Here is a 21,387-nt window from a genome sequence, read left to right on the forward strand (position 1 = left end):
ACAGCCCGCCCGGCCTGACCCCGGCCGGCCCCGCCCGCCCGGCCGCCCGGCCCTGGGGAGGGATGCGGCGGCGCGGCGCCCAGGATGCCCCGCAGCCCCGGGACGCGTCTCAAACCCGCCAAGTACATCCCGGTGGCCACAGCCGCCGCGCTGCTGGTCGGGTCCAGCACCCTGTTCTTCGTGTTCACGTGAGTCCGCGCCGGGGCACGGCCCGGCCCATCCGGATGGGCGATGGGCAGAGGCTGGGCTGGCGGAGGACGGGGACAGGGTCGGGCACAGCGGCCTGGCGGGGGACTGGGCCCGGCTGGTTGGGCAGAGTCGGTGCCGCGGCGTATGACTCCTCATCGTGGGCTGAGAGCCTGGGCTGTGAGTGCGTCCCTCCTGGGGCATCAGAGACAGGCAGGGCCCCGTGGGGAACTCGCGTGCCGGGTGGGCACCCCCTGAGGGTGCCGGGGAGGTCCTGGGTGTGAGGCACTGGGCCAGACAGGGAGTGTGTGCAGTCGCTGCCCAAGGTGTGGCTCCTCACCCCACAGGCCCACGAGGGAACGTGGGCACTCAGAGCCTCTAGCCTTCCCTGCAAGGAGCCCTCTGGCCTGCCCGGTCTGGGTCAGAGCCCAGATTTTCCGTGTAGGCGTGGCCTGGCCCAGCAGCCACGTGCCTAACCCCCAGGCGTGGGCGAACCCCACTGGGCTCTCTGCCCTTCCTTGGCCTCACTGGAGGGTAATCCAGTGGTTGCAGCTGGAGAGCCCAGGCCAGGCCACACCCAGGGACAGAGATTTGCACAGCCCTGCTATGGGCGGGCTGGGGCAGGCACTGGGACCCTGGAGATCAAACTTTGGGATGTGGGGCAGAGGGCAGGCAGGGCACTATGGCATCCAGCCTTAACTTCTACACCTGAGAAATAGGTCAGCTCACAGACCAGAGCACTGCCTGGACAACATGGATCCCTCTCTGTGGTTGTGGGGTTCCCCCACCCCAGGCTCCATCAGGCATGAGAAGGGGGAGCTCCAGGTTTCAGCCATGAGGATCTGCAACCACCCCCTTCCACACATCTGAGGTGAGCCCAGGGGCTTAGAGTGACCTCAAGCACCACTCGAGCCTTCCTGGGGAAGGAGGCCTCTGGGGGTGCCCACATCCAGCAAGGCATCTGCCCTGAGGTGGTGGCCCGAGTGTGAGTGGTCAGGCCCCGTTTCACCTTAGCAAGATTGAGGCTGAATTGGGTATCTGTCGGGGTGGGAGAGTCCCTGCCCGCCGGGGGTAGGAGTTCTGGGGTGGGTGCCGAAGACTACAAGAGAGTGTTTTAAAAAGGCCTGTGTGGACGGGCTTATTTCTGGCATGGGCAAGCAGGCGTGTTCCTTGTCACACAGATGCTGTTGGCCTGTGGGGTGGGGAGGAGGAGAGGGGCAGTGGGCGGGCGAGCTTGGGGAGCCTGTCCTGGGGGTGCATTCCAAGGGGAATGGGTCCTGCCACGGCTTTTGAAGGAGGAAGGTCCCACCCAGTCCTGGTCCTGCGCTGGAGGCCCTGACTTCCCCGGAGGCCAGTGGGGAGTGTGGGAGTTTTGAGGGTGGGTGTCTAGGTGCTCTTCCCAGTGGCGTGGCCTCCACTTGTCTCTGTTTGTCACTCCCAAATGCTATTCATCGTCTTTTCCTGACCTTAAAAGTAACTAATGTTGTCTTCTGAGAACCGCTGAGATGCAGAACCAGGTTTTTTAAGAGATTAGAGCTGACTGCACCCCCAGATGGCCATCCTGTGTCTGGCCCTTCTTTTCCTGGGCTCTCTTTGGCACCTCCTGGGGCCATCCCAGGGCATGCCTGTTGGCTCACTTGCCCCAAGAGCCCTTCCCTGTGATTTCAAATGTGTAAAACAGTATTTGTGGCGACAAAAGGCTCGAGACGTGGGTATTCCCTGTGAACTTAACTTGTCCCCAAATCTTGGCCACGGAGGCTGGCTTCACTTTGCCAAGTGTCAGTTCTTCCCTTACTTTGTTCCTGGAAGCTGAGGTTCTGGGTTCCAGGCCACCAGTGCTGTTGAGGCATGGGGGTTTCCTCCAGGAGGCTCCAGAGGTCATTCCTGTGCCCCCCTGCCAGCCCTGTGTGTGCTCGCTCTGGCCTTGGCTGGCATGTGCCTGGGAGAAGGCGCCCTGCCCTGCAGAGGCTGGGGCCCAGGGTGCTAGCGTGGGGCCCAGATGTGCAACAGCCATCTAGCAAAACCTCAGGTGCCCTACTCACCCCCTCGGTCCAGGGCTCCCCCACACCCTGCCCCCAGCTAGGCCTGCTCCCTGGGCCAGCGCAGTTCTCCTGGCCAAATGGTCACCTGGGACCCTGACTTGTCCCCCCACCCCAGCCTTGCTGGGACCCTCTGAGGTAGCTCGGCTCCTGAGGAGGGGGCTCTGCTGGGGAGCCAGATCTGTGGGTGCTAGACATGGTGTGGGCAGTGGACACAGTGGCCGAGTGATTCTGGCACGTGAGGTGCAGGTACTAGGCAGCAACTTTTCACAGGTCCACTTCCTGGGACAGGCTTTTTGTCACCCTGGCAGCCACCCTTCCTGTGTTGGGTCCAGAAGGGTCCTGGCTCCTGTGTCACTGCCTATTTCTGAGCCTGGACCTCCCACTCCTCCTGGCTTTGCCCTCAGGGCCTCTGTAGGGTTTCTGCTCCTGCGTTTGCGTCCTGATTTTCCTGGACGGTGGTGGCCTCCAGGTCCCTTCTCTGAGTAGATGTAAGTTGTCACCTGTGGGCAGGGTTTTTTGTACCTAGGCAGGTCCCTGGGTCACACAGGGTGGGGGGCCCTCCTTCAGACCATCTCACCGGGGGTGAGACCAGCAGGACCTGAAGAAGCTGGGGAAGCAGGAAGGATGCCCAGAGGGGGTACCCCTCTCCCTGCTTTCTCCCTGGGTGCTGAGGAAGGGGGTGCGCCACCAGGCAGATTCCCAGAGAGGCCCCTCCTCCCAGAAGCCTTCCTGGCTTCCTGTTGGAGTTTGTGTCGCCCTGGGCCCCAGATGCCCTGCACACTGTGGCACACCACTGGACTAGACCAGGTGCTGGGCAGGGCCTAAACGTCCCCCCAGGCTGGGCCTCTGCCCTGCCCCTGCTCCCTGCAGAGCCCCTCAGCAGAATGACAGGGACCCTGTAAACATCAGTGGGCTGGGCTATTGGGTGGGACGCAGATATCTGGGGTCAGGCCAGGCAGGCTGACCGCTGGGATGATGCACCTGGTTCCCAGTCCCTCCCATAAACTCGGAAACACCGACAGGCTGCAGGGAGCGGCTGGCCGAGACCACACGTGAAGGTGAGACCTGCATTTGGAAACAAGTGTGAGCCCTCCATCCTGGGACTCGCTGTGTGTGGCCCTTCAGAGCCTCAGTTTCCCCATTTGCCCAGAGTATCTGTAGGGATCAGATGGGTGGGTTGAGCACTCCGTGGATGGAGCAATCACCTTGTGACTGCCTGACCAGACCAGGGCAGAAGGGCCACCGACCCACTGGTTCTGGGCAGCCCCAGTGGGCAAGCGCCGTTCTCATACACAAACAGCATTAATGAAAAACCTGGTTTAAATGAAAACATCCGATTTAAAATTTTCCATTCCACGTTAGGCTGTGGTACACACGCTACCCCTGCAGAACCCACCCCTTCCGCAGCTGGGTGATGTCTCCCTGCCCAGCCCAGGCAGGACACAGGGCCTCAACTTGGGTGGGGCCCACGTCCGTGGCACGTGTCCTGGCCCATGGCCCTGACACTGGGGGCGGGGTGGGGTAGGGAGGAGGGCTCAGAGCCTCAGAGCTGGAACTTCTTGCTCCCCAGGCCTGACCTCAGCCTGCCTCTAGCCTGCAATGTGGCTTGACCCAGTAAGGAGTGGGCTATAGAAGGCTGCCCTCTGCCTGGAAGGGCTCCTTGGAGGGAGGGCACACCCTGAAGGCCAGATACCCCTGCCAGCAGCCCAGGGGACCTGTGGCTTGTGTCTGTGACCACTTGGATTCAATGAATTCAGGGTTGGGGGACTGTTGGGGGTCTCCAGGGGCCTGCCCATGGTGGGACAGCCCTCCCCAGAGCAAATGTGGACAAAGCACCCACTGGCTGCTGGATCCGGCCCCCCGAGAGCTCACTGGACATGAAGGGGGCGTCCAGAGAGGCTGAGGGCTTGCCTGAGGCCCACACCATGGTGGCTGAGCCAGGGTTGGACCAGGGCTAGGAGTGGCAGAGGGAGGAGGAACATCTGTGTGTGTCCATGTTCATGTGTGCAATGTGTACAACTCTGCATGAGCAAGTGTGTGCATGTGTGCGTGTTCTTCCACGGACATCAGTGTGCACAAATGTGCTTGGCTGTGTGCATGTATGTGTTCACATATGGACTGTACCTGACTTGTGGATGTGTTAACATGCATATGTGTGCCTTCTTTGTGCACAAGTGGGCTGTCTATATGTGTTTACATGTCTGTGCATATGTATGGGTGTCTGCATGTGTGTATCTGCACCCACATGTCTGTGAATGTCTCTGTGAGTATGCGGTTGTGTGCCTGTGCATGCACATGTGTTCCCGTGTGCATGTGTGTTCACACATGTGTCTTGATGCATGTTTACGTATTCATGTGTATACACATATTCATGTGTATGCGTCTCTGTGTGCCTGCGTGTACACACATGTAAACGCATACATGTCTGCGTGTGTTCTTGCAAGTATGTGTCTTTGCCTATGCCTGTCCCTCAGCTCATATGCATTTCCTGAGGCAGATGAATTCTGGGACCTGGCAGGGCTGGCCAGTGAGCCAATTCTGATTATGGGGACCTAGGCCTGAGACCCATAGTATGACACCCCTGGGGAATGGGAGAGGCCACTCGGAGAGGTCAGGGGGATGACAGAGCATGGGAGCTCCTGATCCTGGGCCCGAGCTGGGCCTGGGGGACTGGAGATGGTGGAGGTGGAGGTCAGTGACTCAGGTCCCAGTCAGAGAACCTGCAGGCTCCTTCCCTGAAGCTTCCCCAGCCCTCACCTGGTTTGAGATGCCTGCAATGGACAGAGGCCACCCAGCTCCCCAGTGCAGGTTTCCAAACATGGCCCCCATTGCTGCCCGGCTGCTGCCCCACCTATCCCGGGGTATCTCACTCAGAGCCATGGTCCAGCCCTTCTAGCCTGGTGGGGGGAAACCAAGGCTGAGGGAGAATGAAGCAAGCAGTGCCAGCTGCCTGGGCCAGCGGGAAGCTCTGATCAGTGTGGGGGTAGGGGAATTCAGTCCTCACCCACCTGGTAGGCAAGGGAACCCCCGTAGACCCTAAGGGCCCACCTGAAGTCAGGGATAGGAGGCAGCAGGCACAGGTTCGAATCCCAGCCCAGACCCTCTCCAAGGCCTTGGGCGCATGACCAAGCCCTTTGAGCCTCTGCTCCTCATCTGCGAAATGGGGAGAAAAGGGCTGTGCCTGTGCAGGCAGGAGGGTTGGATGCATTGTGCAGGCTGGCAGGCAGCAGCGCCCAGCATCCACAGGCGAAAGGTACCAGCGACCTTGTTGCCTTGTGTTGTCATGCCAGGCCTCCTCTCCCTCCATGAGTCCTCACCCCATGGGCCCACGGCTGCACATGCTATTTGACTATCCCGCCCTCCACCAGGGATGGCTTCACCGGCATGCAGTCCCTGCAGTTGCCCAGGGCCCCGCATCCGAAGGGGCATGCTTGGTTTGATGCTCTGCTGCTGCAGTCTTGAAGTTCTTGTTGATGTTTTATTAAGTGGCCTGCAGTTTTATTTTGTGTGAATTATGTAGCCAGTCCTTCCCAGAGGAACGTGGGGAGCTCACTTGCTCCTGCTCCCGACTGCCTCTTCCGAGTGGGTTCACTGGCCCTTTCTTGGGGGCATTTCGCCTCCTTCCAATCCCGTGCCTCTCACCTTGCTGTGCAGATAATGCTGCAGGGGCCCACTTTCCTTGCTGAATTGCATTGGATCAGAGACCACAAACGCGTCCTGAGCACGTGTGTGTGCCAGGCTTCAGCCCACGGGTTGGGAAGTATGGAAAAGCACCTCCTGGTGAGCACCCCAGTGGGCCAGGGCGGGGTGTCAGAGGAGGGGCACTCCTGGCAGAGGGGACTGCGTGTTGGAAACCCCGTGTCCTCACATGTGTGCTCACCTCCTGGGACTGGACCCTGGAGAAGGAAAATGGATAACTTTCGGCTCTCGCCTGACCGGGTGTGTTGCCGTGGGAAGCGAAATCTTTAAATAGCCTCTTGCTTTCCACTAAAAATAGCGAAGTTCTGCTGCATGGAGCCTGGTAGCTCGGGCGCACGGCTGGCTCCTGGCCAAGGTAGGCTTGGGTGCCAGTGTGGACAGCATGTACAGGGTGTATCCCTACAGTGGGGGCTGCTGTGGGGATTCAAGCAGGCAGCAGGCCCCCAGACCCCTCAGAGGGGCAGAGACCAGGACGTGGACAGTGGGACAGAGCTGGTCGGGCCCGCTGGCTCATGACAGCAGCTGGAGGAGGGGGCGAGGAACCTGTGAGAGGCCATAGGCGTTCCTCAGGAGCCGAGTGGGTGGACTCACACCTGCCGCAGGGTTGAGGCAGGAGCTGTCCAGCAGCAGCGTGTCCCCCAGGGAGGGGTGCCAGACCTGAATGGGAGGCTGCACAGGGAAGTCCAGGGTCCAGGAAGGCTTCCCGGAAAAGGGAGTGGATCAGAGCCAAGCAGTGAGAGGATGTGAAGGGGTCAGAGGCTGTTCTGCTTCTCTGGAGTAGCCAGGTTCTCTGAGCAGGCCTCTGAAGAGTGAGATGAAAACCAGCTGAAAGCAACGGGACTGGTGGGGTTGCGTCCGGTGGCTAAGACTCTCAGACCCACCCTGCAGGGCAGACCAGGGGTGATACCCCTACTCATTTACTAAACAAGGATTGGGGTACTCCCGGTGTCCCTCACACCCCAAAGTCTCCCTGGTGAGCCGTGTCCCCAGTGGTTCCTGTCTACAATGATATCATCTTCCTCTTTGTCCTGGCCAGTTTCAGCACGGCCACCTTCACGGACCCTGGTGTCTTCCCACGAGGTAGGGCCCCGTGCTGGGGAATCTCATCTGCTCACTTTTGCCAGTGTGTGAGTGGCTGACACGGGAGATCCTTAGGGAGCCTGGGGGTCCTGTTGTATCCCCAAATCTTGCTGAGCTGAGGAAAGGTCTTAGGTGAGGCCCGGGGCTGGCTACCCAGGCGGGTCACCAACCTCTTCTCGCGGTTCCATGATTGTCATAGCACAGAGGCAGAGCGTCTCAAGGGAGCAGGAGCAGCCTGCCCTGGGCTTGTGCCCAGCCCCCACCTCCAGTGAGTGGTAGGTGAAGGGATATGGCTTGGCTATAGAGCACCCCTCCTGAATGGTGTGACTCCCAAGCCTGTTGGCCCCTCCACATTTCAGTTTCCTCAATTGTGAACTGAGTTATTAAGAGACACCCTCATGGATCGGCTGCCAGGACCAGAACTGGCACTCAGGGACAAATACCACCTTGAGTGGCAGAGCGAATATGTGGCAGACCACTGGGCAGAGGTCTCTGTGGGTCCGTGGTGGCACCAGCCTCTCTTGACAGCCACATGGGGCTGACATCGGTCTTGCAGGCCCAGCCTGCATACATGTGGTCATGCCAAATCCTTTTCTATCCCCACACCGTCCTGCATCCCCACCTTTTCTGCCTGCCCCACCCCAAGCCTGGCTCTCTGGCTTGCTGTTAACTGCAGGTGCCCGTGGCTGACACGAGCCGTGTCCCCAGCGGTTCCTGTCTACAATGGCATCATTTTCCTCTTTGTCCTGGCCAATTTCAGCATGGCCACCTTCATGGACCCTGGCGTCTTCCCGAGAGGTAGGGCCCCATGCTGGGACATCTCATCTGCTCGCCTGTGTGAATGGCCATTGTGTGAGCCACTAACACAGGAGACCCATAGGGAGCCTGGGGTGGCCTGGCAGAGATTGGGGAGGAGCTCCTCTACCAGGGAAGTTACCTTCCTGCCACGCCCCCACCCCTGGCCTGCAGCGGACGAGGACGAGGACAAGGAAGACGACTTCAGGGCTCCGCTGTACAAGAATGTGGACGTGAGGGGCATCCAGGTCCGCATGAAGTGGTGCGCCACGTGCCATTTCTACCGCCCACCCCGCTGCTCCCACTGCAGTGTCTGCGACAACTGTGTAGAGGTGACCATCTGCCACCTGCCCTGCCCAGCCCATGGCCCTTTCTTGAGTTTGTCTCCTACCCACTGCCCCCTCCTTCCCCGCCCCATGGCTGAGTTCTCTGCCCGCCAGTCTCCCTGACACACTGCTCCCAACCAGGACTTTGACCACCACTGCCCCTGGGTCAACAACTGCATTGGGCGCCGCAACTACCGCTACTTCTTCCTGTTCCTGCTGTCGCTTAGCGCACACATGGTGGGCGTTGTTGCCTTCGGCCTGGTCTATGTGCTGAACCATGCTGAGGGGCTGGGAGCTGCCCACACCACCATTACGTATCCTTGGCCCCTGCATTGTCAGCTGCAAAGGCAGCCCCGGGCCGGGGGACACCTCCACAGGGGAAGCCGAGGCTCAGAGGGGTTGGGTCAGCTGCTCTGGGGTCCCTAGCAGGGGGTTTGTCCATAGGCCCCTGCTGCATCCTGCCCTCAACGGGGCCTGCCATTTCCTCCTTATGCCGTTGGCCTTAACGAGCCAGAATGGTGGTCATGTGTGTGGCTGGTCTCTTCTTCATCCCTGTCATTGGCCTCACCGGCTTCCATGTGGTGCTGGTCACGCGGGGGCGCACCACCAACGAACAGGTGCAGACCCCAGATGAGGTCATGGCAGGGGTGGGGGCAGTGCCCTTGGACAGCCAAGAGGGTGGGGGAGGAGGTATTGGACTGCCCTTGGCTGGCTGGCCTGTGCAGTTATGGCAGGAAGTGGCTTCTGCCCTGGAGACCTTCAGCTGGGGCTGTGCCTGTCCTGTACCCCTGTACCACCCTGGCTGTGGACACTACAGCCACCAGAGATTCAGGGCCTGCAGATTCTTCAGTTTCCTGCAGGGACAGGCTGGGGTGTCCTGGGCTGGTGGCACCCCTGGGCTGATCCCGCCCACCTGCCTCCCTGCCTTTCCCCCTCTCTGCCCTGGCCTGGTCCCTGGGTGGCCAGGTTGGCTGAGGGGTCCCGTGTCTGCAGGTGACGGGGAAGTTCCGTGGGGGCGTGAACCCCTTCACCCGTGGCTGCTATGGGAACGTGGAGCATGTACTGTGCAGCCCCCTGGCACCCCGGTGAGACCCGGTGGGCAGAATGGAAAGGGGCCTCTACTGGGCGTGGGGTGGGGAACCAGGACCATTGAGCCTGGTGCATTCTGTCCTGGGTTTGTGTGCGGGCTGCTGACTTCTGCACTGCGCAGGTACATGGTAGAGCCACCCCGGCTGCCGCTCACTGTGAGCCTGAAGCCACCCTTCCTCCGGCCAGAGCTCCTGGAGCGTGGTGCACCGCTCAAGGTCAAGCTTAGTGACAACGGGCTGAAGGCCAGCCTAGGCCGCAGCAAGGTGGGGGCCCTGAGGTGGGGTAGGGGATGGGTGGAGTCAGAGCCGTGGAGTGGGAAGCAGGCAGATTGGAGGGGCCTAGGAGAGGTGGGCGGAGTCCCTGGATGGCATACATAGTTAAGCGCTCCAATACTAGCTGAAAGGTTGTCAGTTTTAACACACCCAGAGGTGCCTCGGAAGATAAACAGGCCTGGCGATCTGCTTCCTAAAGGTCACAGCCCTGAAAACCCTATAGAGCACAGTTCTACACTGCACACATAGGGTCACCATGAGTCGAAATCAACGGCAGCTAACGACAATAGAGGAGGTGGAAGAGTGAGGGGGTTGAGATCCTAGGAAGGAGTCCCCAGTTAAAACCGCACCGTTCATCATACCCTGCCCACCACTGATCCCACCCCTCCCAGTCAAAGGGCAGCCTGGACCAACTGGACGAGAAGCCGATGGACCTGGGGCCGCCTCTGCCCCCAAAGGTGGAGGCGGGCACTTTTAGCAGCGACCTGCAGACCTCGCGCCCGGGCAGTGCCGGTGAGGTTGGGGTGGCTTAGTGGGCGTGAGGGAGTGTGGAATGGTGACCTGTTCAACCCTAGTCTGACCACTGTCCATCTACACAGAGAGTGCCCTGTCTGCACAGAGGACCAGTCCCCCAACACCCGCTATGTACAAGTTCCGGCCTGCCTTTTCTACAGCCCCCAAGGCGCCCTTTTGTGGCCAGGGAGAACAGGTAAGGAAGCCCCTGCCCCTGTCAGGGCAAGTGGTGTGGGTGCCTGCAGGACCCCATCCAGCAGGGCTAATATGGGTAGAGGAGAGCAGGGAGGGCTGGTTCTGGCCATCCCTCAGCAGGCATTGCCAGTAGGTGGCTGCCCCCCTGCCCTACATGCCAGGATGCCTGGAATTCCTCCCTTAGTCACTCCATAAGGCCCACGGGAAGACTTCAGAAGAATTTGAAGTTTGAGAAAGAACATTTTTTCCTGAGTTCTGAGGCCTGTGCTTTCTCTGTGGAGCAGTTGGCTTCCCTGGGGATCCTAACGACCTGACCCCACATGCACCAGGGCTGCCCACTCCCTCCTCTCAGGGCCACTGGGCCAGGCATCTGGGCTTCCCCAGCTTGGCTGAGCCACATGAGCACACAGCAGCGCTGCCCAGCAGGAGGGCCAGCTCCTCTTGGGAATTGCAAGGGAGAGGGCTTTAGGCACTTTCTCTCTTGTCACCTTCTTCCTGGGATTGTCCTGGCTGCCACGGAGGATTCACGCCGGTCAGCCAAGTGTGCCGAGTCCTCGTTTGCCCGCTGTCCCCACCCCTGTTCCCTCTGGTTTTGAGGCTCCACATACTCTTGTCCCCAGGCCAGGCCTGTGTGTCCTGAATCACAGAGAGCCGAGGAGGCCCCTCCCCTGTGCGCCGTGGCTGCCATGAGTACAGGGGTCATCCTGGCTCAGCTGCAGACCCAGCCCCCGTCCTTGTGCCACAGCACCCCGGCTCTTGGGGCTGCAGCAAGTCCTTGGAGGCCCCTAGCTGGCACATGTCGGGTGTGGCCTAGAGTAGTTGTGTCTCCTCAAAGCCTAGCTCCTGGTACTGCTGTGCCATCCTGGCACAGCCACTGCAGGGCACGTGGCCTCAGGGCTTCCACCTCCCCACCTCAGCAGTCCTGGCACAGCCTCTCCCTGCTCGCCTCTGCCCTGTCCCGACTTCCTGGGGCGGGAGAGGAGGGAGTGGTCAGAATAAAGAGCATCTGGAGGCAGTCAGATGGTGCGCCTGGCACCAGGTTTAATGTCACCAGGGTTGTAGCCACCATGTAGGTCGAGGGCTTAGTAGCTGTAGGATGACCTGTCCCCCAGAGCCAGTAGGTGGCTGAGCCCTGGCCGGGCAAGATGGCAGGCCAGCAGTGGGTGGACATGTGCCCCCTCTCCCTGCAGGTCCCAGGCCCGGACTCCCTGACCCTGGGAGATGACAGCATCCACAGCCTGGACTTTGTGTCCGAGCCCAGCCTAGACCTCCCTGACTATGCACCTGGCGGCCTGCACGCGGCCTATCCCCCATCTCCTCCGCTCAGCGCCACTGATGCCTTCTCAGGAGCCTTGCGCACCCTGAGCCTCAAGGCTGCAGGCCGGCGGGGTGGGGACCACATGGCCCTGCAGCCCCTGCGTGCTGAGGGTGGGCCTCCCACGCCCCACCGAGGGCTCTTCGCCCCCCATGCACTGCCCAACCGCAATGGCAGCCTGTCCTATGACAGCCTGCTTAACCCCGGCTCGCCCGGGGGCCGCACGTGCCCAGCCCACCCCTCGGCCAGTGTGGCTGGCTACCGCTCACCCTACCTGCACCCAGGAGCAGTGGGTGAGCCACCTCGGCCCCCACCCCGCAGTTTCAGCCCTGTGCTGGGCCCCCGGCCGCGGGAGCCCTCGCCCGTGCGCTACGACAACCTGTCAAGGACCATCATGGCCTCGATCCAGGAACGCAAGGATAGGGAGGAGCGCGAGCGGCTGCTGCGCTCTCAGGCCGACTCACTCTTTGGCGACTCGGGTGTCTATGATGCACCCAGCTCCTACAGCCTGCAGCAGGCCAGCACACTGTCTGAGGGCCCCCGTGGCCCCCCCGTGCGCTACGGCTCCAGGGACGACCTAGTGTCGGGGTCCAGCTTCGGGGGCGCCCGCAACCCTGCCCTGCAGACCTCACTGTCCTCTCTGTCAAGTGCAGTGAGCCGGGCACCAGGGACATCGTCCTCCTCCCTGCAGGCTGATCTGGCTAATAGCCATGCCCCAGGGCCCCGGCCAGGCAGCGGCTCACACAGGTCACCGGCGCGCCACGGACCACCTTCCCCACCCAGCACCCCGCGGTCGCCCTCCTACACAGGTCCCAAAGCTGTCTCCTTCATCCACACAGATCTTCCGGAGCCACCACCCTCGCTGGCTGTGCAGAGGTGGGTGCGATGGGATGTGGGTGGGTTTCTTGGCACAGGGCCACAGCCCAGCCACCTGTGGCTGTCTGGTCCAGCCCTGCAAGGTAACCTCGGGAGGCCACTGCTGGCCTCTGGGTTCAGCATGAGAGCTGCTGGTACAGGGCAGGTGGGCATGCCTCATCCCAACTTGAAGGTTCCTAGTCAGCCTGTATGAGTCAGAGGGGAGAGAGTGGCCCCGCTTCAGGGACACCGCAGGCATGTCTTGAGCCCAACACACCTTTTCCCAGAGCTGACGTGGACCGTGCAGGGACAGGCCCTGGGGTGTCTTCTTGTGGAGGTGGGACGTGGCCCTCCATTGGCAGTGACCTCCAACCTCCCTGTGCTGGGTTCTTCCTGCACACGTCCAGGTGAGCCTATTCAGGCTCTCCCGGGCCCGCCCTGCTACGTCCCCGGGAGGTGGGGTGCTGGGGCATCACTGCCTAGCAGCCAAGCATGCCACTTTGGATGCCAGGGCCCAGGCCCTTGGTGAAACATAGAGCCCTGGGAAACAGAGGCTTCCTGGCTCACAGATGGGGAAACCAAGGTTGGGAGAGGGCAGGCTTGTCCCAGAGCCCCCAGTGGGTATGCTGGCCTGGCTGTCTGCAGTGTCAGGGCTGTGCCAGGTACCACGCCGGCTTCTCCCTGGCCTAGCAGTCTTGAGCATAGCCTGAGGTGGAGACTGAGGCTCCAGGGAGACCCCTGCTGAGGCTGCGCAGCCGCGAAGGGGCTGGACACGAAGCTGTGGGCAGCCTGGCCTCCCCGGCGCACACTGCAGGAGGTGGTCCCTGTGGTGGGTGTGTCAAGCAGGGAGCCTGAGAGCCCGGTGAGGGAGCCAGCAGTGGTTCTTGGGAACCCACAGCAGTCAGAACACTGTTGGTCAGCGCTGGGTGGGCAGGGGCCAGCCAGGGTCACCCCGGGGCCCCCAACTCAGGGCACCAGGACAGATTGGGCACAGGCTCACTTGGCCTCCCCATACTCTCTGTGGCCTGTGCCAGCACGGATTGCCAGGCTGCTGGGAGGGACTGAGGGGCCGGGAGGGTGACGGTGACCGTTCTGATAACATCCCAGCTGATCTTGCCAGACTTCCTCTCTGTAGGCACTGGACTGAGCTGATGTCTGTCTGTCCTGTGACAGCACAGCGTCTCCCCTGGCAGGCGCTGCCCCCCACCCATTTCTGGGTGAGATACTCGAAGCTCAGGGCAGGGACTACCCAGGGTCACACACAGTGTGTGGTCCATGTCTGTGTCTGTTTGGTGTCCTGTTGCCTCATGTCTGCCTGTCCCTGCCATGGTCCCGTGTTTACTGTGTGCATGTGTGTGCGCTTGTTTTGATGCAGGGACCACCCTCAGCTGAAGACCCCCCCAAGTAAGCTTAACGGGCAGTCCCTGGGTCTGGCCCGCCTGGGGCCTTCTGCCGGCCCCCCAGGGCCCTCCGCCAGCCCCGCCCGGCACACGCTCGTTAAGAAGGTGTCCGGTGTGGGTGGGACCACGTACGAGATCTCGGTGTGAGGACTGACCGCCACGTGCCCGCCACGGCGCCACAGGGACCGGGACCCCACAGCAACGGCCCACTCCCAACTTCTCTGCCCCAGGGATGAGAACGAGGCCCACGCCTGGTGTGGACACGTCAGTAGGAGAGAGAGAACCTCTACAGGCTTGTCCCTGGGCTCCCCGCCCATCCAACCACCCATCTGCTAGCCTGATCTATGGGCTGCCAGGCTGCAGGCTGTGGTCCCCCTATGGCTGCGGCTGGTGGGTGTGCGGGCCCTGCCCTGGCTCACAGCCTCCCCCCTTCACCAGGCTGGGCTCCAGTGCTGTCACCCAGATGTCCCCTGAGGTTGTCACCAGGCCAGTTCCCAGCAATCTCGTGGTGCCACCCATTCCCCTTATAGACGGGTCAGAGACGGACAGAGAGCCTGAGGCCCCACTCCTGTCCTGCGGTGGCCTGCGGGCTGCTGGGTTGAGGGCCCCATGTGCCCAGGCTGCACCTACACGTTGCCTTTTGAGGACCCTGCTGGAGACTTGGAGCTTGGAAAGCCTGATACCCTGCAGGGAGTCCAGCCCCAGGCCTCAGACAGCCAGCTCCAGGATGGCTCTGGGTTCTGACGGGTGGACAGACAGACAGACAGACAGCCAGCTGTGGCAGGGTTCCCGCTCTGTGTGTCCAGTCTGGCCCCTGCTGGTGGGCATGCGTCCCTGTGTCTGTGTGCTGAGCTGCTGTGCCACGTCCAGTGTGCTCCTGCCCGGCTGCCGCCACCCTGCCCACTGCCGGGAAATGCATCCATTGAAGCCTTAACCTCTGCTCTATGCCCTTGTGGGAGCTGGTGGGGGGCAGGTGGGCGCAGGCTCAGGGGGCCAATGCTGCCCCAAGGCCGCCAAGACCAGGGACCTCACCCCACCCCTCCCGCTCTCCCTGCCAAACTGGACAATTCCCGCCCCACGGCATGCCAAGCCCCAGGCCCTGGCCCTGCGGGAGCCAGGGGCACCCATTTGGAAAGCACGTGGGGAGGGGTGAGCGCTTCTCGGGCATTGGGGCCCTAGAGTAAGCACACGACGGCGTCTGCTTGCGTTGTGTCTGTTTTATGTTTTTATATGTACATCTATATATCTATAATTTTATTAAAAAAACAAAGAGAGTCATGTGAATGCGTTCATTGGGCAAGGCCAAGCTGTGGTGAGACACAGGGGCTCTGGCATGGTGGGGTGTCCCCAGGCCTGGGCTGGATACCAGGAGAAGTGACGGCCCACTGGCACGGGGCTGGTGTCTGGGCGAATGGTGGCCAGCTGGAGGATCTCTTGCTCCATCACCTGGCTCTGTGTTCCTGGCAGTGGCAGGACATTTGGAGAAAGACTGGGCTTCAGCTGCCTCAGGAGGGCCCCTAGGGAAGGGGACCCACAGCCTTGGGGGGATGGAATAGCAGGATAAATGGGGGCCACCTGCTGGCTCAGGGCCCTCTGGGGGGCGCTGCCATGTCTCGCAGCTGCTGCTTGTTGGAAATGGTTTCCAGCTTGTCCTCTCGCCTTTGCCTGGCAAATTTCAGGGGTGGGGTGCGGGTGTGGAGAGGAAGGGGGAGGAGACGTGGGGTGGAAGGGGCATCAGGAAGCCACAGCTTTCAGAGCTGAGGCAGCCTAGATGGGGGCTGGGGGCTGGGGGGCTGGGATGGGAGGCTGGGAGGCAGTGGATGAACCCTGAGTTTCCCAAATGCTGGCCCAGTGTGGAAGGCCTGTGAGGCCCGGGAGAGGCCAGCCTGGGTCTTGGACCCTGGCACCGGGCAACCCTGGCCCATGCTGACTTCCGTCTTTCTGCTTCTCTCTCATGGGACACCGTGGCCTGCAGGGGGTGGATCGGCGCCTGTAGCCGTGGATGGGGGCGGCGTGGCCAGCCCAGGCTGCCCCCCGGCCTGCACCTGTGCCACCTTGGCCACCATGAGGATCGCGCCCCTCTGCGGGCTCCCTGGAGCTCGGCTGCTGGGGCGCCCCACCGTGGGGCTGTGTGCCTCCTCCACTCAGCCGCCTCCAGCCTTTTCCCCAGCCTCTCGTGGCCAGAGCGGGATGCCAAGTAGGCAGCTCCAGCCCCGGGGACAGGCCCGGTCATTACTAAGGAGGCCAGGCTGCCTCGGATCCTGTGGCAGGACTGGGTGTGGGCTGGGGGCTCCCCTCTCCCACCAGCTGCACCTTACCCACTCCCAGCCGAGTGGGGCCCATGACCTGTGTCCACCCACCTCAGGAAGTCCTCACCTGCTGCCGGGGCCCAGCACCCCCATGAGGGAGGGCCTCGCAGCAGCCAAGCCCAGCACGGCTCTCCCAGGGTTTCTCGTCCTTCCTGCCCCGATGGAGCACTTCAGATGCCACTTCCTCCCCCTGGAGCCCAGGTCACGATGGGCTGGGCTGGGCTGGGGGTCTCAGGTTGCCCTGCAGGTCACTCTGCGTCCCCCAGCCCCAGCACAGGAACAGATGCCTTAACCTCCCGGAGCTGCCAGCCCGAGAGGAGACTCTGGCACAGCCCCAACTTGGCCCCCTCACCTGCCCGCCTGTACCTCCATGGTCTCCCTGCCTGGCTCATATTCTGAAGTGTCTGAGGAGGCTCAGAGGGGTTCAGAGGGCCCTGTGGCCCACAGCCCTGCAATCCCTGGGGCTGACAGGACAGGGCAGTACCTGGAGTCAGCCTTTCTCCTACGCAGGATCCTAGGCCGGGTCTGCCAAGGCTCTGGCCCAAGGCTGGGCGCCCACTCTGGGGCAATAACTCTATTTCTCCCATTTTGGGACAAGCAAACAACAAAGCTGTTCTAAATTGTTCTAGAGAGTACCCCCCCGCCCCCATTTAACTCCCCCAAATAAAAATTTTAGTGTTTACCTTAATGGCTCTGTCCACCAACATGGTGCCCTGTCCTCTGACCCTTTGGACAGTGCCAGGAGGCTGGGGTGGATGGGGACCTTGGGCTGGGGGAGGGGACAGAAGCCTGGGAGGGCAGTGTCAAGAGGGCATGGTGGGGCCAGGGGGGTTACCTGAGGGACTTGAGGTTACTGGGTCAGCAGGATCAGGTGTTAAGACCTAACCCCTCAGGTCATGTGGAAGGGCGGGCCTCTTGGGTCATCTGTCTCCACCTCAGGCCCTCACTGCGCCACTGTTGTTTAGCGTAGACCCTCCCGCGCCCTGCATGATGCCCAGAGCCCCTCATCCCTGTCTGTCCTCGGGGACGGTCCCTGAATGGGCATATGAGGCAGGGCGGGCAGGCGGGAAGGGAGCGCACTCCGATGAAAGGGGACGGGACAGGGCACCAATGAGAGACCCTCACTGTGAGACCGACAGTGCATCTCCGAAGGAGTCAGACCTCCTGTCCCCAATTTCCATGGAAACCCACTCACATGCCTTGAGTGTCACGACTATATGTTCAGCCGCAGGCCCAGCCCTCAGGACAGACCCTGCCTCCATCCTCCTCCGGGGCTCCTGGCAGGGACGCAGTGTGGCCATGGGTAGGGGCTGGAGCGGCTACTGGGCACCCAGGGCAGCACTCGCACCCGGCTTCCTCCTCACTGGGGCCGCTGGCCGTTGGCCTCTGGCCTAGAAGGGCAGGAAGCCATCCACCTCGAGGCGCAGGAATGGGTCCAGGAGGGCCCGGAGCTTCCAGACTGTGGCGCGGCTCAGCAGGGGCGGCACCAGCCCCTCGAAAGGCTCGGGGTCTACCACGTACACGTAGGCGGTGATGCAAGCCAGCAGGGCACCCAGCAGCAGCCTCAGGGCCAGCAGCCTGTGGGTGGCGGTGGTCAGGGGGTGTGGGGTGCCCGCGAGGTGGTTGGGAGTCAGGTTCTGCTCTTGCAGTGACCTACCAGAGCTGGCCTTTGAAGGCATCGAAACAGCCCACCTGCGGCCTCGACTTCTGCTGGGAAGGGGGTCGGGTCAGAGACTGCTTTGGGGTGTGGGGCGGGGGTGTGATGCTGAGAGGAGGGGAAGGATGGGGACTCCAGTGCTGGTCAAGGCAGGGAGGTTGGGGCCAGCTGTGTTCCTCTGGCTAGGTGTCCCCCATTCCTGCCCTCTGCCACTAGAACAGCTCTGGTCACCTGGCTTTCTCGGGGGGGCCCCCTTTGGGTCTTCTCTACTTAAGTCCATTTCTCTCCTTCTAGTGAGGTCCCCCCTCACAGTGCTTCAGGGTGGGGTCAGGTCTCGAGGCTGGGAGAGGGGTACAGGATGGGGGCTTACCACTATGCAAGCCAACTGCTCTTCTTTCCTGGCCTGGGTGCGGCACTCGGCGCGCTCCCTGGGGGGACCACACAGTCAGAGCCATGCACCCCCCAGTCTGGCTCCCTGCTAATTTGGTGTCGCGGAACTGGAGGGGTCAGGGATTGATCCATCCCATCCTGGCCAGGACACCTGCCCCCATCCTGGCTCAGCCCTTGGGCCCTGAGCCCTCCACGTCACCCCAGAATCTCCAGCTGAATGTCCTCCATCTGCTCCAGCACACCCCGGATGTCCTTCTTGAGGTTCTGAGGGGAAAATTCGGTCCTCCACTTCAGCCCACCTGTGGTCCTCAGTCCACTAGGCCCACCCCTGCCCACTTGTCCTTGGGCCGCACTCTTCAGGGGACCTACCAGGAGCCCAGTGGCCTGGTTGTTCAGGGCCATGTGCACCTCGGCCACGCCATCCCACACCTGGTAGGGGAGAAGCAGTGTCTCATCCTTGGGAAGCAGGGCCTACAGATATGCTCCCACCAGGTGAGGACCTCCCCTTCTCCCCAGGCCAGGCAGGCACCTCAGTGATGGCCATCTTCTTCCTCTCAAAGGACAGGCGGATCTGCTGCAGCTCATTCTAGGGACGGGAGCACTGAGTGGGTGCGATCAGAGCCGGGGTGGCCCCCCCTGCCGTTCTCTTCCTTGCCCCTCACTGTCTCTCTGAGGGTCCTTGGTCCCAGGCCCTGGGACTCACCTGGGACTGCTGCACAAACGCCTCCTCCCCCCGGCATACCTCCCGCCGCAGCACCTGTAGGGGCCCCCTGGCCTCCAGGGGCCGGGCCCCAGCCAGGTCCGAAGGCTGCAGAGGAGCCGAGAGTCAGCATGGGGTCACAGGTCATTCCTGAAAGCTGCCTGCTGGCCCATCCCCAGCTTACCCAGGCCAGGGCCATGCAGCCCGAGTGTTTGGGGCACAAGGGCAGGAACTGGTGACCTGGTCCCAGGAGGGCCTCCAGCTGCTTCTGCAGGTCCTGGTTCTGCCTTTTCTGGGGGGTGGGGGCAGACAGACAGGACCGCCTGTCACGCCTGCTCCCTCTGGGCCCCAAGTCTGGGGGTCATGCCAGGCTGGGACCAGGACTGCGAGGCTAAGGAGATGTAGGGCCTGGGAGGTATCCAAGAGCAGGTGAGAGCCCATTCCACAGGTGGACTACTGAGCCGAGGCCTGTCCCAGGGCCTGTGGGGTGCTGTGCTTACCAGGCACTGGTTCTCCTGCTCCAGCTGGAGGAAAGACTGTTCTGCAGGCACCGGCGGTGGGTTCTGGAGCTGGGAGGCAGCTGCCCTGGATGAGGCTGTGATCCCTCCCACTGGCTGCAAGGGCAGGCAGGTCCAGGCCCTGAGCCAGGGACCCTCCCTTGCCTGGGCACCCCCTGCCCTCCCCCTAAGTATAGCGGCTACCCCCCACCCCAGCCCTGCTGCCACCTCTTTTTGGCTTGCCCCTGAATGGTTGCTCTGTCTCTGTCACTGTGTCTTTCCCTCTTTGCCAAAGGTAGAGACCCTGTGTGCCTCACCCTACACCCTGGATGCCCCATCCCCTGCCTCTGGGGATGGGAAAGGCCTCACAGACCCCACAGGGTGAGTGGAGGTGAGGGAGACCAGGCAGGGCCACCTTACAAATCCCTGGTAGGGCTGATCCAGGTATCTTCCATGGCTCTGTGCTGGGGATGAGGGGCACTGAGGGTGATGATGGCTACAGGGGCCCAGGGTTTTTGGCCCTTTCATATCTCCCTGTGACCCCTTCCTTATCCCAGGTCCAGATTCTGGACCTGGGCCCAACTGCCACCCTCTTACTGAGGGCACTCAGGGTGTCATAGCTCAGGTCTCCCCTGGGGAGACTGTCACAAAGGTCTAGGCACAGAGAGGTCACAATGGGTCAGGGTGGTGGCTGGAGCCAAGGTCCTCCACCACACTTCCAGCCCACTGACCCCTGGGCCAGCACTATTCCTGATGTTTCCTCATCTGGTTACCTCTCTCATCATCTCCCAACCCATCGCATTAACTAGTTTCTTAAAATGTAACAAGGATAATACGATCACCTGGTTTAAAAAACCAAACAACAAAAAGGGTACCCATTGCAAGCCTCCCTCCCACCTCAGTCTTCTCTTCCCTGGTCCCAAGTCCCATCTTTAAGAACCTTCAGTGATGGGCTTCACTGCCCAGGCACAGCCAAGCACGGTCTCTCTCTTCACAAAGAAGAGCTTATCCTACCACCTAGCTTTTTATTGCAAAGGTCTTTTAGTGACTACAAAGCACCCATCGAATGGTGGAGCCAGATTCAAGTCCCTGGTTTGTTTTTTCTCCCTTCTTTCTAACATTCCTTCATGCCATCTGTTCTACTGCACCCCCTCAATGCTCCTGGATTCCCTGTCTACATGCCCTCCTCTTTCTTGGTTCTGTGGAAGTGCATCCTCAAATAACATCCTCAGAAAAGCTTATCAGATGAAACCTGAATTCTGTGTGGTAAAAACACCACACCTCTTTCCTCTCCCAGCTTCCATGCCCCTTTGCAGGGTGACTCTGCCATCTTCACATCTCTTCACTCCTGGACTCCGGGTTGGCCTCAGGGCTCACTTTGGCTAATGGGATATTACTAGGGTGATGAGAGAAGAGGCTAGAAAAATGCTGCATTGGGCCTTGACCTCTCTTTTGCTGCTCTGGGGACCTTCTGCTGTGGGGGAGATGTGGGCTGGGTTACGGGATGAGAGGTCACAGGAAGAGACTTCTGTCATCAGCCAGCTGGCCCCAGCTTCTTGCAGATGCGTGGGTAAGCTCAGCAAGACCCAGAGAGAACAATCCAACAGGACCAGCCAAATCACCTATTCACAGAGCCTTGGGCTAATCATGGTTGTTTTAACCACTAAGTTTTGGAGCAGTTCATTAAGTGGGACTAGGTAATAAAACACTTCACCAGTCTGAAAACATCTTAATCTGACCTCATGCTTGCTGGTTATTAGGCTAAGGAAAGGATCAGGTTAGAGGGTGTTTTCCCATGGGAATGCAAAGGCCAGTCTCACAGTCCTCAGGGTTTCCACGAGCAGTCCAAGGCTTTCTCTCTAGATCTGTTTAGGACCCTCTCTTGATCCCTGGGGTACTGAGATTTCATGACGACGGAGGGTGTTCTGTCATTCCTTACACTGAATGCTTGATGGGCACATTCCATCTGGAAACTCGGTTCTACAGTTCTGTTAAATTTGCATTGTTTCTTTTATAACATTTCTTCTGCTTTCCTGCTCTTTTTTGGAACTCCTGTTAGTCAGATGT

The 21,387-nt window shown here is 61.0% G+C and overlaps 2 protein-coding genes across 8 annotated transcripts; one reads left to right on the forward strand and one right to left on the reverse strand.

Moving 5' to 3' along the window:
* Positions 1 to 62: 62 nt before the first annotated feature.
* ZDHHC8 (zinc finger DHHC-type palmitoyltransferase 8) lies at positions 63 to 16,833 on the forward strand. 7 transcript variants are annotated; one of them, XM_064272571.1, is made up of 12 exons: positions 63 to 188; positions 7,684 to 7,805; positions 7,977 to 8,134; positions 8,270 to 8,442; positions 8,643 to 8,745; positions 9,122 to 9,213; positions 9,339 to 9,480; positions 9,882 to 10,002; positions 10,089 to 10,198; positions 11,388 to 12,388; positions 12,655 to 12,774; positions 13,743 to 15,737. In XM_064272571.1, the coding sequence occupies exons 1-12, from the start codon at positions 85 to 87 to the stop codon at positions 13,912 to 13,914; spliced, it is 2,418 nt and encodes an 805-aa protein (XP_064128641.1). In that variant the 5' UTR covers positions 63 to 84; the 3' UTR covers positions 13,915 to 15,737. The 7 variants fall into 7 exon arrangements, with proteins under 7 accessions (XP_064128641.1, XP_064128646.1, XP_003419157.2 ...); XM_064272572.1 differs by lacking the exon at positions 63 to 188 and adding an exon at positions 199 to 1,057; XM_064272576.1 differs by lacking the exons at positions 12,655 to 12,774; positions 13,743 to 15,737 and adding an exon at positions 15,743 to 16,833.
* Positions 16,834 to 17,467: 634 nt separating this feature from the next.
* CCDC188 (coiled-coil domain containing 188) lies at positions 17,468 to 20,661 on the reverse strand. Its single transcript, XM_064271930.1, is given in 11 exon segments — positions 17,468 to 17,654; positions 17,734 to 17,873; positions 18,104 to 18,161; positions 18,323 to 18,387; positions 18,493 to 18,552; positions 18,653 to 18,709; positions 18,827 to 18,931; positions 19,008 to 19,115; positions 19,324 to 19,439; positions 19,442 to 19,520; positions 19,522 to 20,661. Coding segments are annotated over 11 exon segments (1,302 nt in total). The 5' UTR covers positions 19,849 to 20,661.
* Between the last annotated feature and the right edge of the window lie 726 nt (positions 20,662 to 21,387).

This window comes from Loxodonta africana, chromosome 19 (genome assembly GCF_030014295.1).
Source record: "Loxodonta africana isolate mLoxAfr1 chromosome 19, mLoxAfr1.hap2, whole genome shotgun sequence".
Taxonomy (NCBI): domain Eukaryota; kingdom Metazoa; phylum Chordata; class Mammalia; order Proboscidea; family Elephantidae; genus Loxodonta; species Loxodonta africana.